This window comes from Chiloscyllium punctatum, chromosome 45, assembly GCF_047496795.1.
Source record: "Chiloscyllium punctatum isolate Juve2018m chromosome 45, sChiPun1.3, whole genome shotgun sequence".
NCBI classification, from domain to species: Eukaryota; Metazoa; Chordata; class Chondrichthyes; order Orectolobiformes; family Hemiscylliidae; genus Chiloscyllium; species Chiloscyllium punctatum.
The window spans coordinates 57378921-57399127 of record NC_092783.1 but is presented as its reverse complement, the minus strand read 5'-3'; the positions used below and the strand labels follow the sequence as shown (position 1 = coordinate 57399127).

Genomic DNA, 20207 nt, shown 5'->3' with positions numbered 1-20207 from the left:
TCTTATCCATAATCAGTGGAATAACAGCAAAGAATGTGAGACCCAGTGGTTAATCCTAAATTGAGATTACTCTCTTGAATTTGCTTCCTGTGGCTCCTAAATATTACTGAGTATGAGATAAAATACTCTCTTCTGCTTGGGATACGGAACCTTTTTGTAAAATTGTTTCAGTTGTTCCTTTTGACATATTATGATTTTCCTAGGCTGTGATGGGTAGTAGAGTATTTCTTCACATCTTATTTTAGGCTTTTTCATTTAATTTTTGACTTGCTATGCTTCTATGCAAGGTCTATGGAAGTTTTAATTGTAGTCTTCAGCTGCTGTATTATGCAGATTCTCTACTTTAATCTTGATATGGGGAAAGGTGGAAATGGAGTGAGGCTGTCAGAAGGGCTGCATTTACGTAGCATCTCCAGTCCCAAAGCACTGAACATGCAGTGCAATAGTTAGCTATATGATATGTATGCAAAGGCAGCAGTCATGTCGCACAGTCTAATGTCATAAACAGTCATTTGTTCAGTAATGGGTTGATCTGGTCTAGGTATCAAACTCTTCAACTGCCTGCCTGACGAACCAAAGTATTGGCCATTCCATGTTAATCAATGAGACTGCTGTTCTCCATAGCTGTACCCTGTACTCATTACCTTCACTCCATCAATCCCCAGATGCCATCTTGGGTTGTTAGCCGTGCAAAATTTGTGTCCCTGTTTTGACCCCACTGTCTGCTCCGTTACAATACGCACTTCTAACTCCTCCTCTATTGGCTGTACCTGCCCCTAGCTTTCTATTAGCCATGCTGAATCTTCACAACATGTTCTCAGTGCTTCCAAGCCAAAACTTGCTTAAACATGCTTAGTAAGCATTTGATATGTGCCAGAACAGTACTGTTCCTGAAAAGGAAAATTAAAAACAACTGATATTTATACCAAACTTTTCATTACTATGGATATCTGTTTTACAGGATGTACAGTAAGAAATGAGTCACTTGCATGCACACCATGCCCTTACAAGCAATATATAATAACGACCAGATCCTTTTCTTGGGTTGTATGGGTCCAATTTGGTCAGGACAAATGAAAAACATTGTCACTTGTCTTTGAGTAGTGCCATGGGAGATCTAGCATCCACCTGAGTGATGAGATGAAGCCCTTTGTTCAATATTCAAAAGACAATATCTCTGGCATGGCTTCCTTGAAAGCTGTCCAAAGCTATCTGATTTTGATTTGTGTTCTTTAGTCACTAGAGCAGGTTTGAGGTTACAATCTCTTGACTGAGGTGAGATTAGCAAGGAGTCACAGCATGGGCTTGATTTTGTTTCTAACCATTCTCAATCTGTTCCAGGAAATGGATATTCTTGTCCTTCCATGCCATGAAATTGGAGCTGAGGTGGGCAAGCTTGATGAGTGTTGGCGACATTCCCTTCCAATTATTGTCTATGCCATCAGTGAGGACCGTTTCACTGATTCAGAAGAAAGTGAGCTGCAGGAGATGAGGGAACATTCCTTGCCTGTTTTCTTCATAAAGGTACCAAAGCTCCTGAACATTTTCCACTCAGACTCTCCCTCTGGTCCAGACAAGGACATACTGGTGAAAAACTCCAAGTCTGAAAAGGAAAAGAGCTATCTTTACCGTCAGCTAGCCAAGTTGGACTTCCTGAGTCCCAGCATGGGTGGGCAATTCAACAGCAGCAAAGCCCAAAGCATGTTGGTGGAACACTTTGAGAAGTTTCGGCAGCTTGGTGTCTTTGGTAAGCAAGTGGTACAGATGCACCTTGTGGATGCAGCAACTGTGCTCAACGGTGTCCACTGTCGCTGTTTGGACATTTTCATCAACCAGGCCTTTGACATGCAGAGAGACTTGCAGATCACTCCCAAGAGACTGGAGTACACAAGGGACAAAGAGAATGAGTTGTTCCAGTCACTGATGAACATAGCTAACAGGAAACAGGAGGAAATGAGAGACATGATCGTCGACACACTCAGCAGCATGAAGGAGGAGCTCTTGGAAGAGGCTGCAAACTTGCAGTTCAAAGGTGAGGTTATAGTGTTGTTGTTCTATTGTGGTTTAAATGTAGCAGGAAGCTAACTTAACATTTATCATTGCACTTCTGTCCATTCAGCCAGCAGGGCACATCAAATTTATGATAAAAATTAGCATATTTGGGGCTTTGATTCCTGCTGCTACTGGCTTATTCCAGGAGTTAGGAAGTTAGGATTGGATTAGGGTGGTCATGAGTAGAAGTAGTCTTACTATGAGAAGTCAGGAGCTTGTAACAGTTGGAGACAAAAGCAAATGGTATTGTTACAATAATGAAAAAATAACTTAAAGGAGCACTCTACAGAAAAGACGATAGCTGTGCCATGGTTTTCAGAAGCCAGTGAGAGGTCATTTTTATCATTGAACAGAAACTGTTTTCCAGTGTGCTTTCTTGTGATAAAATGGAGGTCATTATTTAATGTTGCATGTTCTTTTCCCCAAGGGTGGTCATTTTGTTTGGGAAGGTAGGAATTATCGATTGCAATGTAAATTCTCAACAGTCTGTCCTTGGTAAGGAAGGGGATGATGGCTTGGTTAAGGGATTGTTCCTGTCTGAGTAGGAATGGGTAATTCACTTCAAATAGTCCCATTTGAGGTGCAGTGGCACACCTGTCCTGTTTGATTCTATACCGGCCAAATAACCGATCAGATTCATTGATATGTTATCAATTAACCTGCTAGAGATGTTATTACCCACCTGGAGCAGGTGGGATTGAACCTGGGCCTCCTAATCCAGTGATGGAGACACTGCCATTGCACTACAAGAGCTCTTTGGAGCAGTTGTACTGTAATTTGACATGGGCTATTTAGCATATAAACAAACTGTACTATCCGAAAGCATGCCAAAAAAGTGCTTGATGGTTGGCAGGTAAGTGAAGTTAAAACCACAATTGCCATGACCTTGCTATTTGGCAGAGGCAGATTCAAGGGTCCAAATGGCCTACTCTTATTTCTTATGATCTATGTCAGTGGTGTTTGACTTAACAAAACTGTCCAACAAATAATTCCATGTGAGATCTTTCCTGCTGCTATTTTAGACACTGACTATTGAACATTGTCTTTGAAGGCTGGGTGTTGCCAGTGCTGGCTTCTCTCTATAAAATTGTTCTTTTTTTGTTCCAGGTGATTCTATGTAGATATAACTCTGTTCGGTTACTGTGTGTAAGAATACAATTAACTAAAAATCAGTCTCCTAATCCCACCACTACCAACAGACAGTAATGATGGCAGTATAGATCTTTACCTTCGTACTTGGCTCTTGTTGCTATAAATGAGTTTTCATGGCAGCGTACAGTACAAAGCAATGCAGGTGTAGCCTAAGGAAGGGTAGATTGGTCAGATGAGGCAAGAGTCCTGCAAAGTGTTTAGGAAGTGGTGTTGAATAGTTCAAGGAATGGCATCTTCTCTTTGAGAGAGGGAATGGCAGAGTGTGGAAAACTGGTCAGAGATTTTCAGAGACAGATTCTTCAGGATGCTAGTGTCGCAGAAAAACACTGCTCTGTGTGTATCATTTTTGCTTATGTTTTTATGACTGAAGACTCCCCTTGAAGCCTAACAGTTTTGGTGACAAAAGTGAATTGTTTCCTTTCTCCAGCTGCTTCGGAATCTTGTCTTTCTAAGTCTTAGGATGTTAGTGCTTTAAAGCAAATAAATCTCATTGAAAATTCAGCTGGTTTGCAGATAGCAATCTCCCATTAATAGTAATGAAGTAAATGGCTGTTGAGCTGTTTGAGGGTTTGGTTGAGACATAGTATTAGGCAAGGCACCAGGATAAATGAATTTGAATCATATTGTGGGAACATCTGCATTGTCTTCTCAAATCTCTGGCAGATGCATTTATTGTGATAGTACCAGTAGGAATGATTGCACAGTCACTATGGATGCAAGACCCTGTCTTCACTTCCAAGATGCCGTCCATCTTTTCATGTGGTACTACCATTGTGCTGAATGGAATAAATTTAGAACAGCTCTAGCAAATTTAAGATTGCACGTCCGTGATGTTGTGGCTCATCAGTGGCAGAATCATATTTGATTACAATCTGTAACCCAATGGACTGGAATGACACTCTACCACAAGTCTGGGATCAATCCTGGTTCAACTGGACTGCCTTTAACAGTGTGGTATCAAGGAGCCATGGGTGAGTGGGGAATGGAAAATTTTGAGCTGGTTGGAATCATACTTAGTACAAACGCTGGCTGTGATTGAGCTGCAACAATCACCTTGGCTCCAGGATATCACTGCAGGAGTCCCTCAGGATAGAGTCCTCGTCCCAATCATCTTCAGCTGCTTCATCACTGACCTTCCCTCCATCATAACCTCAGAAGTGAGGATGTTGTGTCTGTGATTGGAAGGATGTCCTGTCATTTAAGGCTCACTTCACCACCACACTCCTCATTTGGGGTAAATATGTTCAATCCGAGAAGTGAGCAATTGCTTGTCTTCAGTGCTATCACCAAAACTAAAAGCAGTATCTACCAGGTTTCCTTTATTACCTCAAAATCTATTTAGTATACCCAAGATATTCTGAAAGTAAGTGGCAAACTGCTCAACATCAAAGATATGATCTGACAATAAAACTATCACCTTCATCCTGCTCACCCCCACAATAAAAAAACAAATCAATCTTTTGCAAAGAAGACATTTTGGAAAAAAGGCAGCAGGGAATAAAAATCACTGGGCCAATGGTGTGGAAGGAAAGAATAGAATCCCTATGTTCGATTCTTTTTCTTGAGATTCTTATGCACTTGGTGCAACTGCAAAACACCGACCACAATTTATTTCAGCAAGTAAAAGTTTTCTGGAGGATCACTTAACACTCTTTGCACTGCTTGCTGAGCATGTTAAGGAAGGCGCTGTGAACAAACAAACAGTCCTTCCTTTTATGCAGTATAAGTTTCATATTACAGTTAGTAATGCCCACAAGACAGCCCCTAGCCATTCCCCTACTCGACACACACCATTTAGTCACCTGATCATCTCCAGAAACAATAATGTAAATCATCCCTTAATGGCCAGATCTGTTGTAAATTGTGTTTTTTTTATTGTAACTGCAGGGTGTGGTCAATGTTTTTGTTGATTCAGAATAGGGGATGATGTAAATTTTCTCTGAATAACTAGGGAATGGCCATGCAAATTCTTCTGAAGGGTGAAGGATGGGAATATAAATTCCTGACGTTCTGCCTGTAAGACAGACCTACCACTCTACTCATGGGCATCCAATTTCTTACAGGTCAGCAGAAAAAATTAACCCCTTAAACATCTTTACTACAGTGCAGAAAGAAGCCTTTCACCCCTTTTTTGAATGTGCACCAACCCTCCGAGCATTCCACCTCCCACCCTAACCCATAACCCCACATTTCCCATAGCTAATCCACCAAGCTCGCACATCCTGGACACTACACAGCAATTTAGCAAATTTAACCTACACCTCTTTAGAATGCTTTCTCGTGTCTTATGTTTCCTGTGTTTTTTTTAAATTTAGACTAGACTATTTTTCCAATCAGGTAAAAACAATGACTGCAGATGCTGAAAATCAAATACTGGATTAGTGGTGCTGGAAGAGCACAGCAGTTCAGGCAGCATCCAACGAGCAGCGAAATCAACGTTTCGGGCAAAAGCCTGATGAAGGGCTTTTGCCCGAAACGTTGATTTCGCTGCTCGTTGGATGCTGCCTGAACTGCTGTGCTCTTCCAGCACCACTAATCCAGTATTTTTCCAATCAACCTGTTAGATGTTATTGTGCACCCCTGGAGCATGTGGGACTTGAACCTGAGTCCCCTGGTGCAGGGGTAGGAACACTATCACTGTACCAGAAGAGGGCCACTTAAAGATGGAGTTGGAAGCAGGCTTCTCTGAATTGTGATCTCTACGTCTACTATTTGTCAGCCAGGTGCTTTATTGCACTACATCACAAAGCCACCCATATTAGAGTCACAGAGATGTACAGCACAGAAACAGACCCTTCGGTACAACTCGTCCATGCCAACCAGATATCCTAACCTAAACTAGCCCCATTTGCCAGCACTTGGCTCATATCCCTCCAAACCCTTCCTATTCATATACCCATCCAGATGCCTTTTAAATGATTTAATTGTACCAGCCTCCTTCCTCTAGCAGCTAATTCCATACACATACCACCCTCTGTGTGAAAAGGTTGCCCCTTAGGTCTCTTTCATACCTTTGCCCTCTCACCTTAAACCTATGCCCTCTAGTTCTGGACTCTCCCACCAGAGGGAAAATACCTTGTCTATTTATCCTCTCCATGCCCCTCATGACTTTATAAGCCTCTATAAGGTCACCCCTCAGCCTCCAATGCTCAGGGAAAATAACCCCAGCCTGTTCAGCATTTCCCTAAAGCTCAAACCCAGCAACCCTGGCAACACCCTTGTAAATCCCTTCTTAACCTTTTCAAGTTTCACAACATCTTCCTGATAGGTAGGAGACCAGAATTGCAGAATATTCCAACAGTGGCCTAACCCATGTCCTGTATAGCCACCACATGACCTCCCAACTCCTGTACTCAAAACTCTGACCAATAAAGGAAAGCACACCAAAAGCCCCCTTCACTATCCTTTCTATCTGAGTCTGTACTTTCAAGGAACTATGAACCTGCATACCAAGGTCTTTGTTCAGCAACACTCCCCAGGACCTTACCATTCAAGTGTATAAAATCCTGCTCTGATTTGCTTTTCCAAAATGCAGCACCTTGCATGTATCTAATTTAAACTCCACCTGCCACTCCTCAGCCTATTAGCCCATCTGATCAAGGTCCCATTGTAATCTAACGTAACCACCTTTGCTATCCAACACACCTCCAATTTTGGTGTAATCTGCAAACTTACTAACCATAAATCTAATGTTCATATCCAAATCATTTACATAAATGACAAAACGTAGTTGAGCCAGCACCAATCCTTGTGGCACTCTGCTGGTCACAGGCCTCCAGACTGAAAAGCAACCCTCCACCACCACCCTCTGTCTTCTACCATCGAGCCAGTTCGGTATCCATACTTTACTTAGACAAGTCTCAACTCTTATGTTGTGAATAGTTTAAAATTCCATCAGCCTCCATAACAGGATTGGAATCCCTGTATCCATTGCATTAGACTGGGACTCTGGATTAGTAGTTCAGTGACAAAACCACTCTGTGATCACCTTGACTATGAAGCTTAATTGCTAACAGCTGTGGATTAATAAATACCAAATTCTGAATCCAGTTAACTTGCGAGCAAATTGTAGTGATTTAGTCACAGTCCACTACTTCAGGTTTTACCAGGTGGATTGTGTTTCCAAACGTGAATATTTCAATCAAGCGCCCAGAGATGACATTTTAAGAAACAGGATTTTGGGAGAGAGGCTGCACCTTCAGTGCATCCACTGATGCAAGGTATGTAGAACAGAATTCTAAGATCAGAGGGTTGCTAGGCAACAATTAGCAGAGAGGTCTCCAGTTATGTTAAAGCTAGGCTTTCCCAGTAATTAGAGGGGATACCTGTTTTTTGAGTCAAAATAGCAGGTGACCTACAGCACAATGAACTGTTGACTTCAATTTCCAAGAAGTCCCATGATAAACCCATGATAATCCCCTGAAACCACAATGTCTGCATTGTCCAGTGTTTGCCAGATTGCCCTAAATATAAATGTTCCCAACCATGTCCATTTGTAGAAAGACCTGGATGATGTCTAGGTTTGAGCTGATAAATGGCAAGTAATATTTGTGCAACACAACGGCAGGCATGAACGATCTGTAAGGAGAAAATCCAGCAGAAAATTCAAGGGGCAATGGCTGGATTTTCTCCTTACAAATTGTTCATGCCTGCTGTTGTGTTGCACAAATATTACTTGCCATTTATCAGCTCAAACCTAGACATCATTCCAGGTCTTTCTGCAAATGGACATGGTTGGGAACATTTATATTTAGTCCAGTGTTTGCCAGATTGCCCTATGTGGACATTGTGGTTTGAGGGGATTTTTATCATGGGACTTCATGCAAATGGAAACCAACAGTTCAGTGGCATTACCATCACTGGATCCCACACAATTAATATTTAGGGAGTTAGCATTGACCAGCAATTAAATTGGGCCAATTGTATAAAGCTGTGATAACAAGAGCAAGTCAGAAGTTAGCAATGCTGCAGCAAGTAACTGACCACCTGACTTCCTAGAGCCTGTCTACCATCCATAAGGCATTAGTCAGGGAGTATAATGGAATACATCTCCAACAAACCTCTAACAAGACTGAGGAAGCTTGTCACCATCCAGGAAAAAGCAGCCCATTTGATTGGCACCACATCCATTGCCTCGAACATTCATTCCCTCCATTAATGACTCTGCGTAGCAGTAGTGTGTACTGTCTACAAGATGCATAACGGAAATTCTACCAAGGGCATCAGGTATGTGCGTGCCACCATGTACAAGATCCCCTCCAAGATGCGCGACATCCTGATTTGGAACAGCATCAATATTTGACTGCTGAGTCAAAATGCTACTCGACCAGTACTGTGGGTGTCTCTACATAGCAGTGTATCACTGCATCAGTTTGCATTTAATTGTCTGAAAGGGGCCAAGTATGTGAAATGGAAGTGACCTCAGTGCTTTGGCAATGTAAGATTACCTAAACTCATTGCAACAGGTTAATTGAATCCACTCTGGAGTATGTGCAGTTATTGAAAAAGTATTGAGAAACTCCTTTAGAACCGAAAAAGTTTGTGAGTTTTCAAACCTAGTGTCCTAGCAATAATTCTTTCTCTTAGATATCATTAAAAAGGATTAATGGACCCTTATCCTCAGTGTTTGTGATATGGCAGTGCTGAAACTTCCAAATAAATTGGAATTCATTCTAATTGTTTCAGTAGTGAACAAATGGATGCTGAAGTCTTTACCTTAGACTTTGGAGCAAATAACAAGTTAGAACAATAGTGTGCAATATTTTTCCAATGTTCCTGTATCAAGATTTCATTCCAATGTATGGACAGATTGCCACCTTGTGGTTAAAGTCATCATTACATGAGCTCTAAAATTACTGGAGCTGCAAGAATTAACAACAGTTTGTCTTCACATCATCATAGAGATGCTACAGCATGGAAACAGACCTTTCGGTCCAACTTGTTTGTGCCAACTAGATAGCCCAACCTAATCTAGTCCCATTTGCCAGCACTTGGCCCATATCCCTCTAAACCCTTCCTATTCATATACCCATCTTGATGCCTCTTAAATGTTGCAATTGTACCAGCCTCCACCACTTCCTCTGGCAGAACTATATAATGCTTTGAACATAATATATCTACAGATACTTTAAATTTGACATTGAACCACAAAAATGAGTGTAGGTTGCCAAGTCCTTGTATAAAAGTTCACATTAAAGGAGGGTCTTAAAAGTAGTGGAGAAAGAGCATGTAATAATTGTATTCATTTTAAATGTTGAAACATTTGAAGGATTTTGTTCAATGAGTCCCTTCAGTAACAAGTTCACTGCAGTTCAAAGGTAAAAGTGATAGCCTTCAGATGAGATGTTACCATTTGGTTCTCTAAAAACTATGGGTGAGGAGACTGATTTCCAGCATCTGCAGTCCTCGCTTTTGCCAAGAAGGAACATTGGCCTGCTGAATATCTGCTCATAAAATGTTGCAATCCTTAATGTCCTCCTGAAGCAATAGAATAGATAGTTTAACATGCAGAAGCTTGGTGTTTATCAAGCTGCAGTTGTTGCTCAGTGTTTTGGCAGAGGCTCATGAAATTGTTTAATTTTTCAAATGACTTTACACATTCTAACTTGGGTTAGAAGCTAATGATTTTTATTTTGCTAAATGTCACCAACCTAATTTGGTCAAAAATAGGACTTTCAATAACTTTGAATAATAAAGCTTCCCTGAACCTACTCTCCTTCCTGAGAGATTTCACATTTGTTCTTTGGTTGAGCAAGCAGCAAGGTGCATTGCTTAGGCATGTGGCTGACAAAGTTGCCTAGGCCCAGCATCTTGGGAATATGCCAGTCCTGTGCCTTGTGCTGGCTTCAGGTCTTGTCCATTTTGCAACAGAAACCTTAGCTGTTAGCATTACTGCTCGGACAGGCCTGAACTGTCTGCAGTGCTTGACCAGGGAAGTGTAAGCACCTATGCGCTCTGACAGTGGCTGAACAATAGAAGGTGTTGCTTTGGTTGTCCACAGGTTTTATCTGCGTCCAACAAATTCACCTGGTGCCCTGACCAAATCTTATCCTTAGATCATTATCACTTCTTTTTTAAGAGAGAGATCCATGAAAGAGTATTTTGTTCTGGTATTTTGGAATTACAGTAACTCATGTAAGCAAAGTATTGAATAATGATCTCATTGTTTGTGGGAACTTGCTGTATTTTCCACAGTACAACGGTGACTGCATAACAAAAATACTCAATTGACTTTGACGTTCTTTGAGTCGTGAAATTAGCTGTAGAACTGCCAACTGTTGTTGTTCCTGGTAGGAACTGTTGTGCTATATGAGAACACTCCAAATTTCTGATTCCAGCTATGCTTTGTTTCCTTGCCCAGACAATGAAAAAAAAATCATCAGTGTGCTAATGGACTCCCTGATTTACAAATAATATCACTCGAGGTATTAACTCAGTATTATCTGCCTCCAGACAAGAACCTCAAAGTTGTTTCGACACTGAAGGAGACTGTTGTCCCAATCATAGCCAGACCTCCAAATGAGCATTTCGTTTAATACCATTTTGCTGCCTTCTCCCAGTAACACCAGCACATTCTTTTCAAGTAATTGTAATCCCCTGCCTTGATTGAACCTACTTCCATCTCTGGTTCAAGTACATTCCAGACCCTAACTATTTTTGATTTGGTCAAGCCTTTCCCCATCACTTCAGGTAATACTCTTTTTTTTCTTCACCTCAGAAATACCAAACTCTGTGGAATTAAGGGTTTAATTTTAATCATTGTTTTAAGCGAGGACCATCATCTGGTTGTCAGATGACCAATTATATTGGACTCATTATGTAATGCAAAAGTTTTACCATCGTCCCAAATTTGTGGGGTGGAAGGGTAAAAGTTCCTGCAATGTATGCAGGAGAACCTTATGGAGAAGTATAGAAAGGGAATTGTACTAGATCTGGTCTTAGGAAATGAGGCGGGCCAAATAGTGTCAGAGTGGGGGTCGTTTGGGAAATAGCCATCATAAGATATAATATGGCTCAGTGTTAAATTGGAGAGGAATAAAAAAATCAGTCTGTGATTAAGGTTCCAGACTGGAGAAGGACAGATTTTTGGGAGTTGAAGAGTTCAAGTGGAGTGTGTTTATTGGATCTTCATTTTGATGGATAAAACAGCAGATGAAAATGGAAGACTTTCAAAAGAAGTGATCAGGGTGCAAGCTAGGTACTTAGCCTGTCAAATAAATGATGGGTGTCCAAAAAGGGTTTCCTGGATGGCTAAGGATATTGATGAGGAAATAAGGGAATGTATGACATGTACTGGAATAATGATAAAAATCAGGAAGAGTATCTCAATAATGTTGGGATAATGAAGGCAAAGGGGAAGCGTGAGTAAAGGATGGCAGGTTGTAGTAAAACAAACAGTAATATATTTGAAGAATGTTTTGCTAATAAAAGGGGAGTGAAGGATGGTGTCGGGCCCATAAAGAACAAGTAGGCTCAGCTGCTGTCCGAATTGAAGGAAACCGCAAAGGTACTGAGCGAGTACATTGCTTCTGCTTTTACCCAAGTTACAAAATGGTGACAATGGTAAAGTTTGATGTTGAATAACTGAGCAATATAGATAAAAGATGCTAAAAAGGTTGGCAGCACTACAGGTACAAAGTCACAAGGCTTGAATGGGATGCATGCGGAGATGGTTTAAGGGAGCAAATTGCACAACCCTTTTAGAGATTTACCAGGCCCCTGAACACAGGATTATTCCCAGGGGGCTGGAGGACCTAATCACTGGGGAAAACTGGAGGCGCTAAAGTTGTATCTTCTTTCGGTTTCTCTTGGTTTATGAATTAATACCAGACAGACAAGATGGCTTTGTCTAGGGCAGGTCATGACTGAATTTATTTGAGTTCTTTGAGATGAAGCTGGTACTGTGTAGATGAGGGCAGTACTGTTGATATATTTGGATTTTGTGTGTTTGAAATGTGACCCATGACCGGTTGATTAGCAAATCAGAAATGTTTGGGATTGATGGGTCCTTGGCTGAAAGAATTAGAAACTGGCTAAAAGATAGGAAACAGAGATTATGTATAGATAGGCATTTCTCAGGTTTCAAATCAGTTGAGCGTGGTGTTTCCCCTAGCATGAGTGTTTAGACCCTTGCTTTTTCTGCATTGATATCTACAATTTGTAGATTGGTGTTGAGCGCAGAATCTCTAAATTTGTGGATGATACTAATAGTGAATAAATAGTGAATTGTGTGGATGATGCTGACTGACTTCAGAGAAGCATTGACAAATTGACCAAATGGGCAAACACCTAGTAGATGAATTTCAATACAGAGAAATGAGGAAAGCGTTTTGGTAGAAGAAACATGGGCAGACAATACAGGGTCAATGGTACAATTTTGAGAGGAGTACCGGAGCGGAAGGATCTCTGGGTTCACGTGTACGATTCTCTGAAGGTGACCAGGCAAGTTGAAACGGTTAAGAGGGCTTAAATGATATTTGGCTTTATAAATAGAGGCATTGAGATTAAAAGTAAAGATACAATGATACACCTTTCCAAATCATTGGTCAGAGCAGTATTAGTGTTGTGTTCAATTCTAGGCACCGTATTTAAGTAAGTATGTTAAAGGTCTAGGGAGAATTGAAAGGAAAATTACTGGAGCAATACAAGTCACGAGGGATTTTAGATACAAGGGGAAATTAGAGAAATTGGGCTTACTCTGTTTGGTGCAGAGACGAAGCAAAGGTGACCTGATTGAGGTGCTCAAAATGATTAACAACTTTAACAGCATAAAGTAGGATCTTGCATTTCTGCTGGTTGGTATATCAGTGATTGGGGGTCACCATTTCAAGATTGTCAGCAAGAGGGCTCTGAGTGAGTTGAGTAACTTCAGTCAGAGTTCTTCGGATTTGGAATTCCCTGCCTGAGTGTGTGGTGGAGGCAGATTCTATATGACGTTTCAAGAGAGCTGGATATTGGGTGAATTTTGGAGGGTTACAGAGACTGAGTTGCTGTTTCAGGAGCCAGTACAGTGATGATGGGTCCAATGGCCCCATGGACTATATAATTCTAGGCTTCTATTAGCAAAAGGGGATCTGTAGCTTCCAACTAGCCAGATGCCATGAGTCTTCTTTACCTGGCAAGCGATATTATTTCTCTCTCCTACCAACCAGCCAGAAGTGACTCTTGGACTCCTGTAGATTCACCACTGGACTAATCCAGATAGGGTGTTTCTAGTCTGTGATAATCGAGGCCAGGTCAGAAGTCACACGACACCAGGTTATAGTCCAAGACGTTTATTTGAAGTCACAAGCTTTGAGTGTTGCACTTCATCAGGAGAAGTCACTTCACTGATGCAGGAACGACACTCCGAAAGCTTGTGACTTCTTGATAATTTGAAAACACTTTTTTATTTCTCAGTTACTTATTGCCAAGTTTAGAAAAGGTAGGCCACTCCCTCAAAGATAATTGTGGCTGATGGGTATTTAAATCATCATACAAATTGTGTGCATAAAGAAGGAATTGAACCAAATGGAGGATGAGCATGACATAGATTGCCAAGTCAGAGTCTTTTGATTTCATTGTGAAAAACATTGTGTCACTTTACTGCAATTTAGAAGCTTGCTTGTCATGTCGATGAACTGTAAGAACACGTTTAGTATAGGTCATAAACCACCCACTGTATTTCTGCAAGGGGGAAGTGAGGACTGCAGGTGCTGGAGATCAGAGCTGAAAATGTGTTGCTGGAAAAGCGCAGCAGGTCAGGCAGCATCCAAGGATCAGGAGAATCGACGTTTCTGCCATGAGCCTTTCCTGAAGAAGGGCTCATGCCCGAAACATCAATTCTCCAGCTCCTTGGATGCTGCCTGACCTGTGCTTTTCTAGCAACACATTTTCAGCACTGTATTTCTGCAGATAGTCATACACAGCTGTATACAGTGCTTGCATGGCAGTGAGTGTGGATCGCACTTACCATCAGGGCTGTGCTTTTACCCAGGAGGATAAAGTGCTGTAATTGTGCCTCTGCAGTTGTGCACTGATATGGGAAGTTTGTCTGGATGCTCATAGCCGCACCTTGACCTTTGGACTCAGTGCACAATTTCTGCTTTGAGGATGCTGAGTGGCTGAGATTCAGAGCGCCCTCTGGTCGCAAATTGTCCTTTTAAATGAACATGACTTTTCTTCCATCTTTGTCGTAAATAATAAAGATCTTGTGAGATGTGTCCCTTGGTTCTGCTGTCAAGCTAAAGGAAAGAATATCATTTAACAAACTGGTATCATTGTGCACTAGTCTGAGTTAAGATGGATTCATAATTTGGTTAAGAATCTTTGATCAGAACTGTCTATTTGACCTACGCAATGGCATACGTTAGATTTAAGCCAATTTACTTAAATGAGTTGAACTCTTAAGCAGCAAGTTGGAAACATGGATTAACAGATGAATAGGCAAGGAATAGAGGGATACAGGCTGTGTAGAGGCAGAAGGTCCTTAATGTAGAAAGGCATTGTGTTAGTACAGTCTAGTGAACCAAAAGGCCTGATCCTGTGCTATACTGCTCTTTGTACTGTTCTGTTCATTTGATAAATAGCCTAAATGGGTGGATGGATGGAGTGAAGATGCAGATCTACCAAGGACATATTTCAATGATGGAGTAAGTTCAAGACTGAATGACCCCTTCTATTCTTGTGCCACCGACTAAAAACTGACCACCTTAAGGGTCAGTACTTTTCATTATTGTTGTCACTAAATTTACCGAATGTAATCTTTGGAGTTTAACTGTTCAGTTGGATTCTTCTCCAGGGATAAAATAGAAATTTGAGATCTAACATGTGACACTAGGATTCCAACATGTTACATTGAAGATTCCACTGCAATATGTTAATGTATTGTACAACCAACCATATTTCAGACTTTACAATAAAACAGCTGTGGATGCTGGAGAACTGAAACAGAATAGAAATTGCTGGAGCAACCCAGTTGTGGCAGCATCTGTGGAGAGAAAGCAGCGAACATTTGAAATCCAGTTTCTCTTTTGAGAACAACACCAGTGTCAAACCTCCTGTGTTCCACTAAGACTTTAAATTTAGTCATTGAACATTTGCTTTGCTTGATGTTCTCTCTGCTTTCTCAACTTTGTTGAAGTAGATTGCATAATATGAGCATGTGTGGATTGGTTGAGACTTTGTAATGTCTGGTTCTATGATCAATGCACTATAGAATTGATAGCATCAAAATAAGCTCAATGTTCTCAAAATGTATGATTTGAATGTTACAGAACAAGGCTCATGCCAATCACCTTGTACTATATCTTTTCCTTCCTACGTCCCCAGACATAATCATCTCTGAGAATGGTGAGACTGTTGGCAATAAGGACATTAAGTGCTGCATCAAACAGATTCAAGAGTTGATTATTTCTCGGTTAAATCAGGCTGTTGCCAATAAACTTATCAGTTCTGTAGACTACCTTCGAGAAAGTTTTGTTGGGACCCTTGAACGCTGTCTCAAGAGCTTGGAAAAATCCAACCAGGATTCTGCCATGAACAATGCCACCAGCAATCACCTGAAACAGGTATGTCAAGTGTGGGTTAGTTTGTGGGCTGAATGCATGGAATTCTCAGCACAGCCCTGGAGGGTTCATTGTTGATAAGTCTGAAAGCTGGCTGTAAAAAATTTTAATTCATTGAGCAACTGTGGCACAAGAACATGAGGGGAGATGGGAATTATTGAGTGGTGAGTTACGATCTGGATAACGCTGAGTAGTTTACTGGGTGTTACACAGACAGACAGACACTGTCATGGTTTGGCAGATGCCAATAGTGGGAAGCAGCTACCATCAACTTCAGCAAAATTAAACTTTCTGGATCATAGAAATTGATAGGTAAAAATAGGCAAGCGGTCTCCCAACTGTCCAACCCAAACTTTGAGTCCGCTATGTGGCTGACACCTTTGTCATCACTAATCAGAGCAAATTAGAGGAAACCTACAACACAGTCAACAATACCCTTGTGGGCATAAAATCCACAAAAGTGGAGGCGAATGGCTACAGACTCCCATTCCTAGTTGTCACAGTAGAGCAAACACTTAATGGAGAACTTCAAACCAGCATCTACAGGAAAAGAACGCACACAGCATATATTTAACTACAGAAGCATTCATTCCAGCACCCACAAATCGAGCTGCATCAGGACATTATTTCCACGAGCCATAACACACTGCAGCACCCAGGAACTATGAACAGATGCAAAACACCTTTACAGCGTATTCAAGAAGAATGGGTCCCCGATAAACACAGTCCGCCAATTTCTCAACAACAAACCCAAACAACCAGCCGCAAGATGTTCAAACTCTAGCCACGTTACCTTACATCAATGACATCTCTGAAATGACTTCTAGAATACTCCAGACCCTTTGGCGTCCTGGTAGCTGACACATTTTAAACAGGGACTACTGAACAGAAAGGATCCAATATTAAAAAAAAACAGCAAAACAAATGTCATTTACAAAATACCATGCAAGGACTGTAACCAGCACTACATCAGACAAACAGGCAGACAAGTAGCCACCATGATAGAACACCAACTAGTCACCAAAAGACGTGACCCACTATCACTAGTATCCTTACAGATGAAGGGCATCACTTTAGGACAACACATCCATTCTAGGGCAAGCTAAACAGAGACACACATAAGGATTCCCAGAGGCCTGTCATTCTCACCAGAATCCCATCGATAAACACATCAATTTGCACCCCATCTGCCATCCTCTTTAGAAAAAGAACCGGAAATGATACCACCCACCTTAACAGACCAAGACACACACAGTAGGATATAATGCCTACTTTAATGCTCACTGATGTTACCTAGTCTGGTGATGAAATGTCTGCAAACAAACCTTCCTGCTGAGTGAGCAAACCTACGTAGAGGTTCATCGAGCTTGCCTTCTACCACTCAAGATAGTCCGGAGTGGACCCAGACATGAGACAACTCAAATTTAGAGCTTTGGCAGCCATGAATGCAATGCCCCCTTGTTCAATCCTAGTCAGCTAATCTTGCAAGGAGAAAGTGAGGAAAGTAGGTCCGAGTTGAGAGTGTGGTACTAGAAAAACACAACCGGTCAGGCAGTACTCGGAGCAGGTGAATTGACGTTTCGGTCATAAGCCCTTCATCAAGAATCCTGATGAAGGGCTTATGCCCGAAACGTTGATTTTCGTGCTCCTTGAATGCTGCCTGACCTGCTTGCTTTTCCAGCGCGAGCTAATCTTGCTGTATGCCTGTTCGCAATGTGATATTTGTGCTTTCAATTGAAACTAGCAACCGTACGTTTTCAGTTTCTTAAAGTAATCATGTTTTTTTTTTCTTAGATTTTAAATGCTGCGTATCATGTTGAGGTCACATTCCATTCGGGATCAACCGTGTCCCGACTGCTTTGGGAACAAATCAAGCAGGTAAAAATACTTATTGTAATTTGAGGCACTGCTGAGTAGGTGTTTGAAGGTATTTCAAAGTTCCATCATAACCGTGTGAAATATCTAAATTGAGGCATCATCCTTGTCAGGTATGTCAAAAGGCTCATCTTTTTTCTTATGTACACTGATAGAAAAAAATGTTGAGAGCAAAATGTGATGTCTTGATGCTGCAGTAGGTGCATTAATTGCAATGTGCTAGGTTGCATTCTAGGAACTGATTTTGTGTAGCAGAGTAGGAATGTATGTGCATATAGTCTCTTGCCTCCCTTTTTGTTTAATTGCTGTTCAATCTGCCACATCACCTATGTTGTTTCATATCCAGTTATCTGTGGTGAACATGGTGGCAGTCAGAGTTGGGAAACCCTGTCATCAAAGAGTATTATCACATACTGTCTGGGCATTGAATAATGACCACTTGGAGATACAAGAAGGCTTGGTAATGGTTCCTGAGCATGAATTGGTGCTCTCCAAAATAGAACATAGAACATAGAACAATACAGCACAGAACAGGCCCTTCGGCCCACGATGTTGTGCCGAACTTCTAACCTAGATTAAGCACCCCATCCATGTACCTATCCAAATGCCGTTTAAAGGTCGCCAATGATTCTGACTCTACCACTCCCACGGGCAGCGCATTCCATGCCCCCACTACTCTCTGGGTAAAGAACCCACCCCTGACATCTCCCCTATACCTTCCACCCTTCACCTTAAATTTATGTCCCCTTGTAACACTCTGTTGTACCCGGGGAAAAAGTTTCTGACTGTCTACTCTATCTATTCCTCTGATCATCTTATAAACCTCTATCAAGTCACCCCTCATCCTTCGCCGTTCCAACGAGAAAAGGCCGAGAACTCTCAACCTATCCTCGTACGACCTACTCTCCATTCCAGGCAACATCCTGGTAAATCTTCTCTGCCCCTCTCCAAAGCTTCCACATCTTTCCTAAAGTGAGGCGACCAGAACTGCACACAGTACTCCAACTGTGGCCTAACCAAAGTCCTGAACAGCTGCAACATCACTTCACGACTCTTGAATTCAATCCCTCTGCTAATGAACGATAATACTCCATAGGCCTTCTTACAAACTCTATCCACCTGAGTGGCAACCTTCAAAGATCTATGTACACAGACCCCAAGATCCCTCTGTTCCTCCACCTGACTAAGAACCCTACCATTAACCCTGTATTCCGCATTCTTATTTGTTCTTCCAAAATGGACAACCTCACACTTGGCAGGGTTGAACTCCATCTGCCACTCCTCAGCCCAGCTCTGCATCATATCTAAGTCCCTCTGCAGCCGACAACAGCCCTCCTCACTGTCCACAACTCCACCTATCTTCGTATCATCTGCAAATTTACTGACCCACCCTTCGACTCCCTCATCTAAGTCATTAATAAAAATTACAAACAGCAGAGGACCCAGAACTGAACCCTGCGGAACTCCACTTGTAACTGGGCTCCAGGCTGAATATTTACCATCTACCACCACTCTCTGACTTCGACCGGTTAGCCAGTTTTCTATCCAATTGGCCAAATTCCCCTCTATCCCATGCCTCCTGACTTTCCGCATAAGCCTACCATGGGGAACCTTATCAAATGCCTTACTAAAATCCATGTACACTACATCCACTGCTCTACCCACATCCACATGCTTGGTCACCTCCTCGAAGAATTCAATAAGACTTGTAAGGCAAGACCTACCCTTCACAAATCCGTGCTGGCTGTCCATAATCAAGCAGTGTCTTTCTAGATACTCGTAAATCCTATCCCTCAGTACCCTTTCCATTACTTTGCCTACCACAGAAGTAAGACTAACTGGCCTGTAATTCCCGGGGTTATCCCTATTCCCTTTTTTTGAACAGGGGCACAACATTCGCTACTCTCCAGTCCCCTGGTACCACCCCCGTTGCCAGTGAAGACGAGAAGATCATTGCCAACGGTACTGCAATTTCCTCTCTTGCTTCCCACATAATCCTAGGATATATCCCGTCAGGCCCGGGGGACTTGTCTATCCTCAAGTTGTTCAAAATGTCCAACACATCTTCCTTCCTAACCGGTATCTCTTCTAGCTTATCAGTCCATTTCACACTCTCCTCCTCAACAATATGGTCCCTCTCGTTCGTAAATACTGAAGAGAAGTACTTGTTCAAGACCTCTCCTATCTCTTCCGACTCAATACACAGTCTCCCACTACTGTCCTTGATCGGACCTACCCTCGTTCTCGTCATTCTCAGGTTTCTCACATACGCATAGAATGCCTTGGGGTTATCCTTGATCCTATTAAGTTTTCCAGTGATTTTAGCATCCCCTCCAGAACACGGCTACTGGACTCAGCCTGCCTGTGGTAGCAATTTTATCTATGCAAGTATTTATCCAATATTTTTCAAAAGCTACTTTTGAATCTTTTTGCACAACCTTTACAATCAGTGCATTCCGGATTGTGATAATTGTTGTTTTAGAAGACCTTTCTCATGGCATCTGGGCTTCTTTTGCTTATTATTTAAATTTTTATCTCATACCACAGAATTCTTTATCATAGGATCATACGTTGCAGCAGAGG

At 41.7% G+C, this 20207-nt stretch overlaps 1 protein-coding gene across 3 annotated transcripts in view; it reads left to right on the top strand.

Annotated features, from left to right (window-relative positions):
• The window catches only part of dstyk (dual serine/threonine and tyrosine protein kinase), a 117385-nt gene that overhangs the window by 68780 nt on the left and 28398 nt on the right, over nucleotides 1-20207 (top strand). For all 3 annotated transcript variants that reach the window (XM_072563857.1, XM_072563858.1, XM_072563856.1), the window contains exons 3-5: nucleotides 1342-2032; nucleotides 15514-15752; nucleotides 17544-17627. In XM_072563857.1, the coding sequence (XP_072419958.1) occupies nucleotides 1342-2032; nucleotides 15514-15752; nucleotides 17544-17627 (1014 nt within the window). The remainder of the gene's footprint in view (nucleotides 1-1341; nucleotides 2033-15513; nucleotides 15753-17543; nucleotides 17628-20207) is intronic.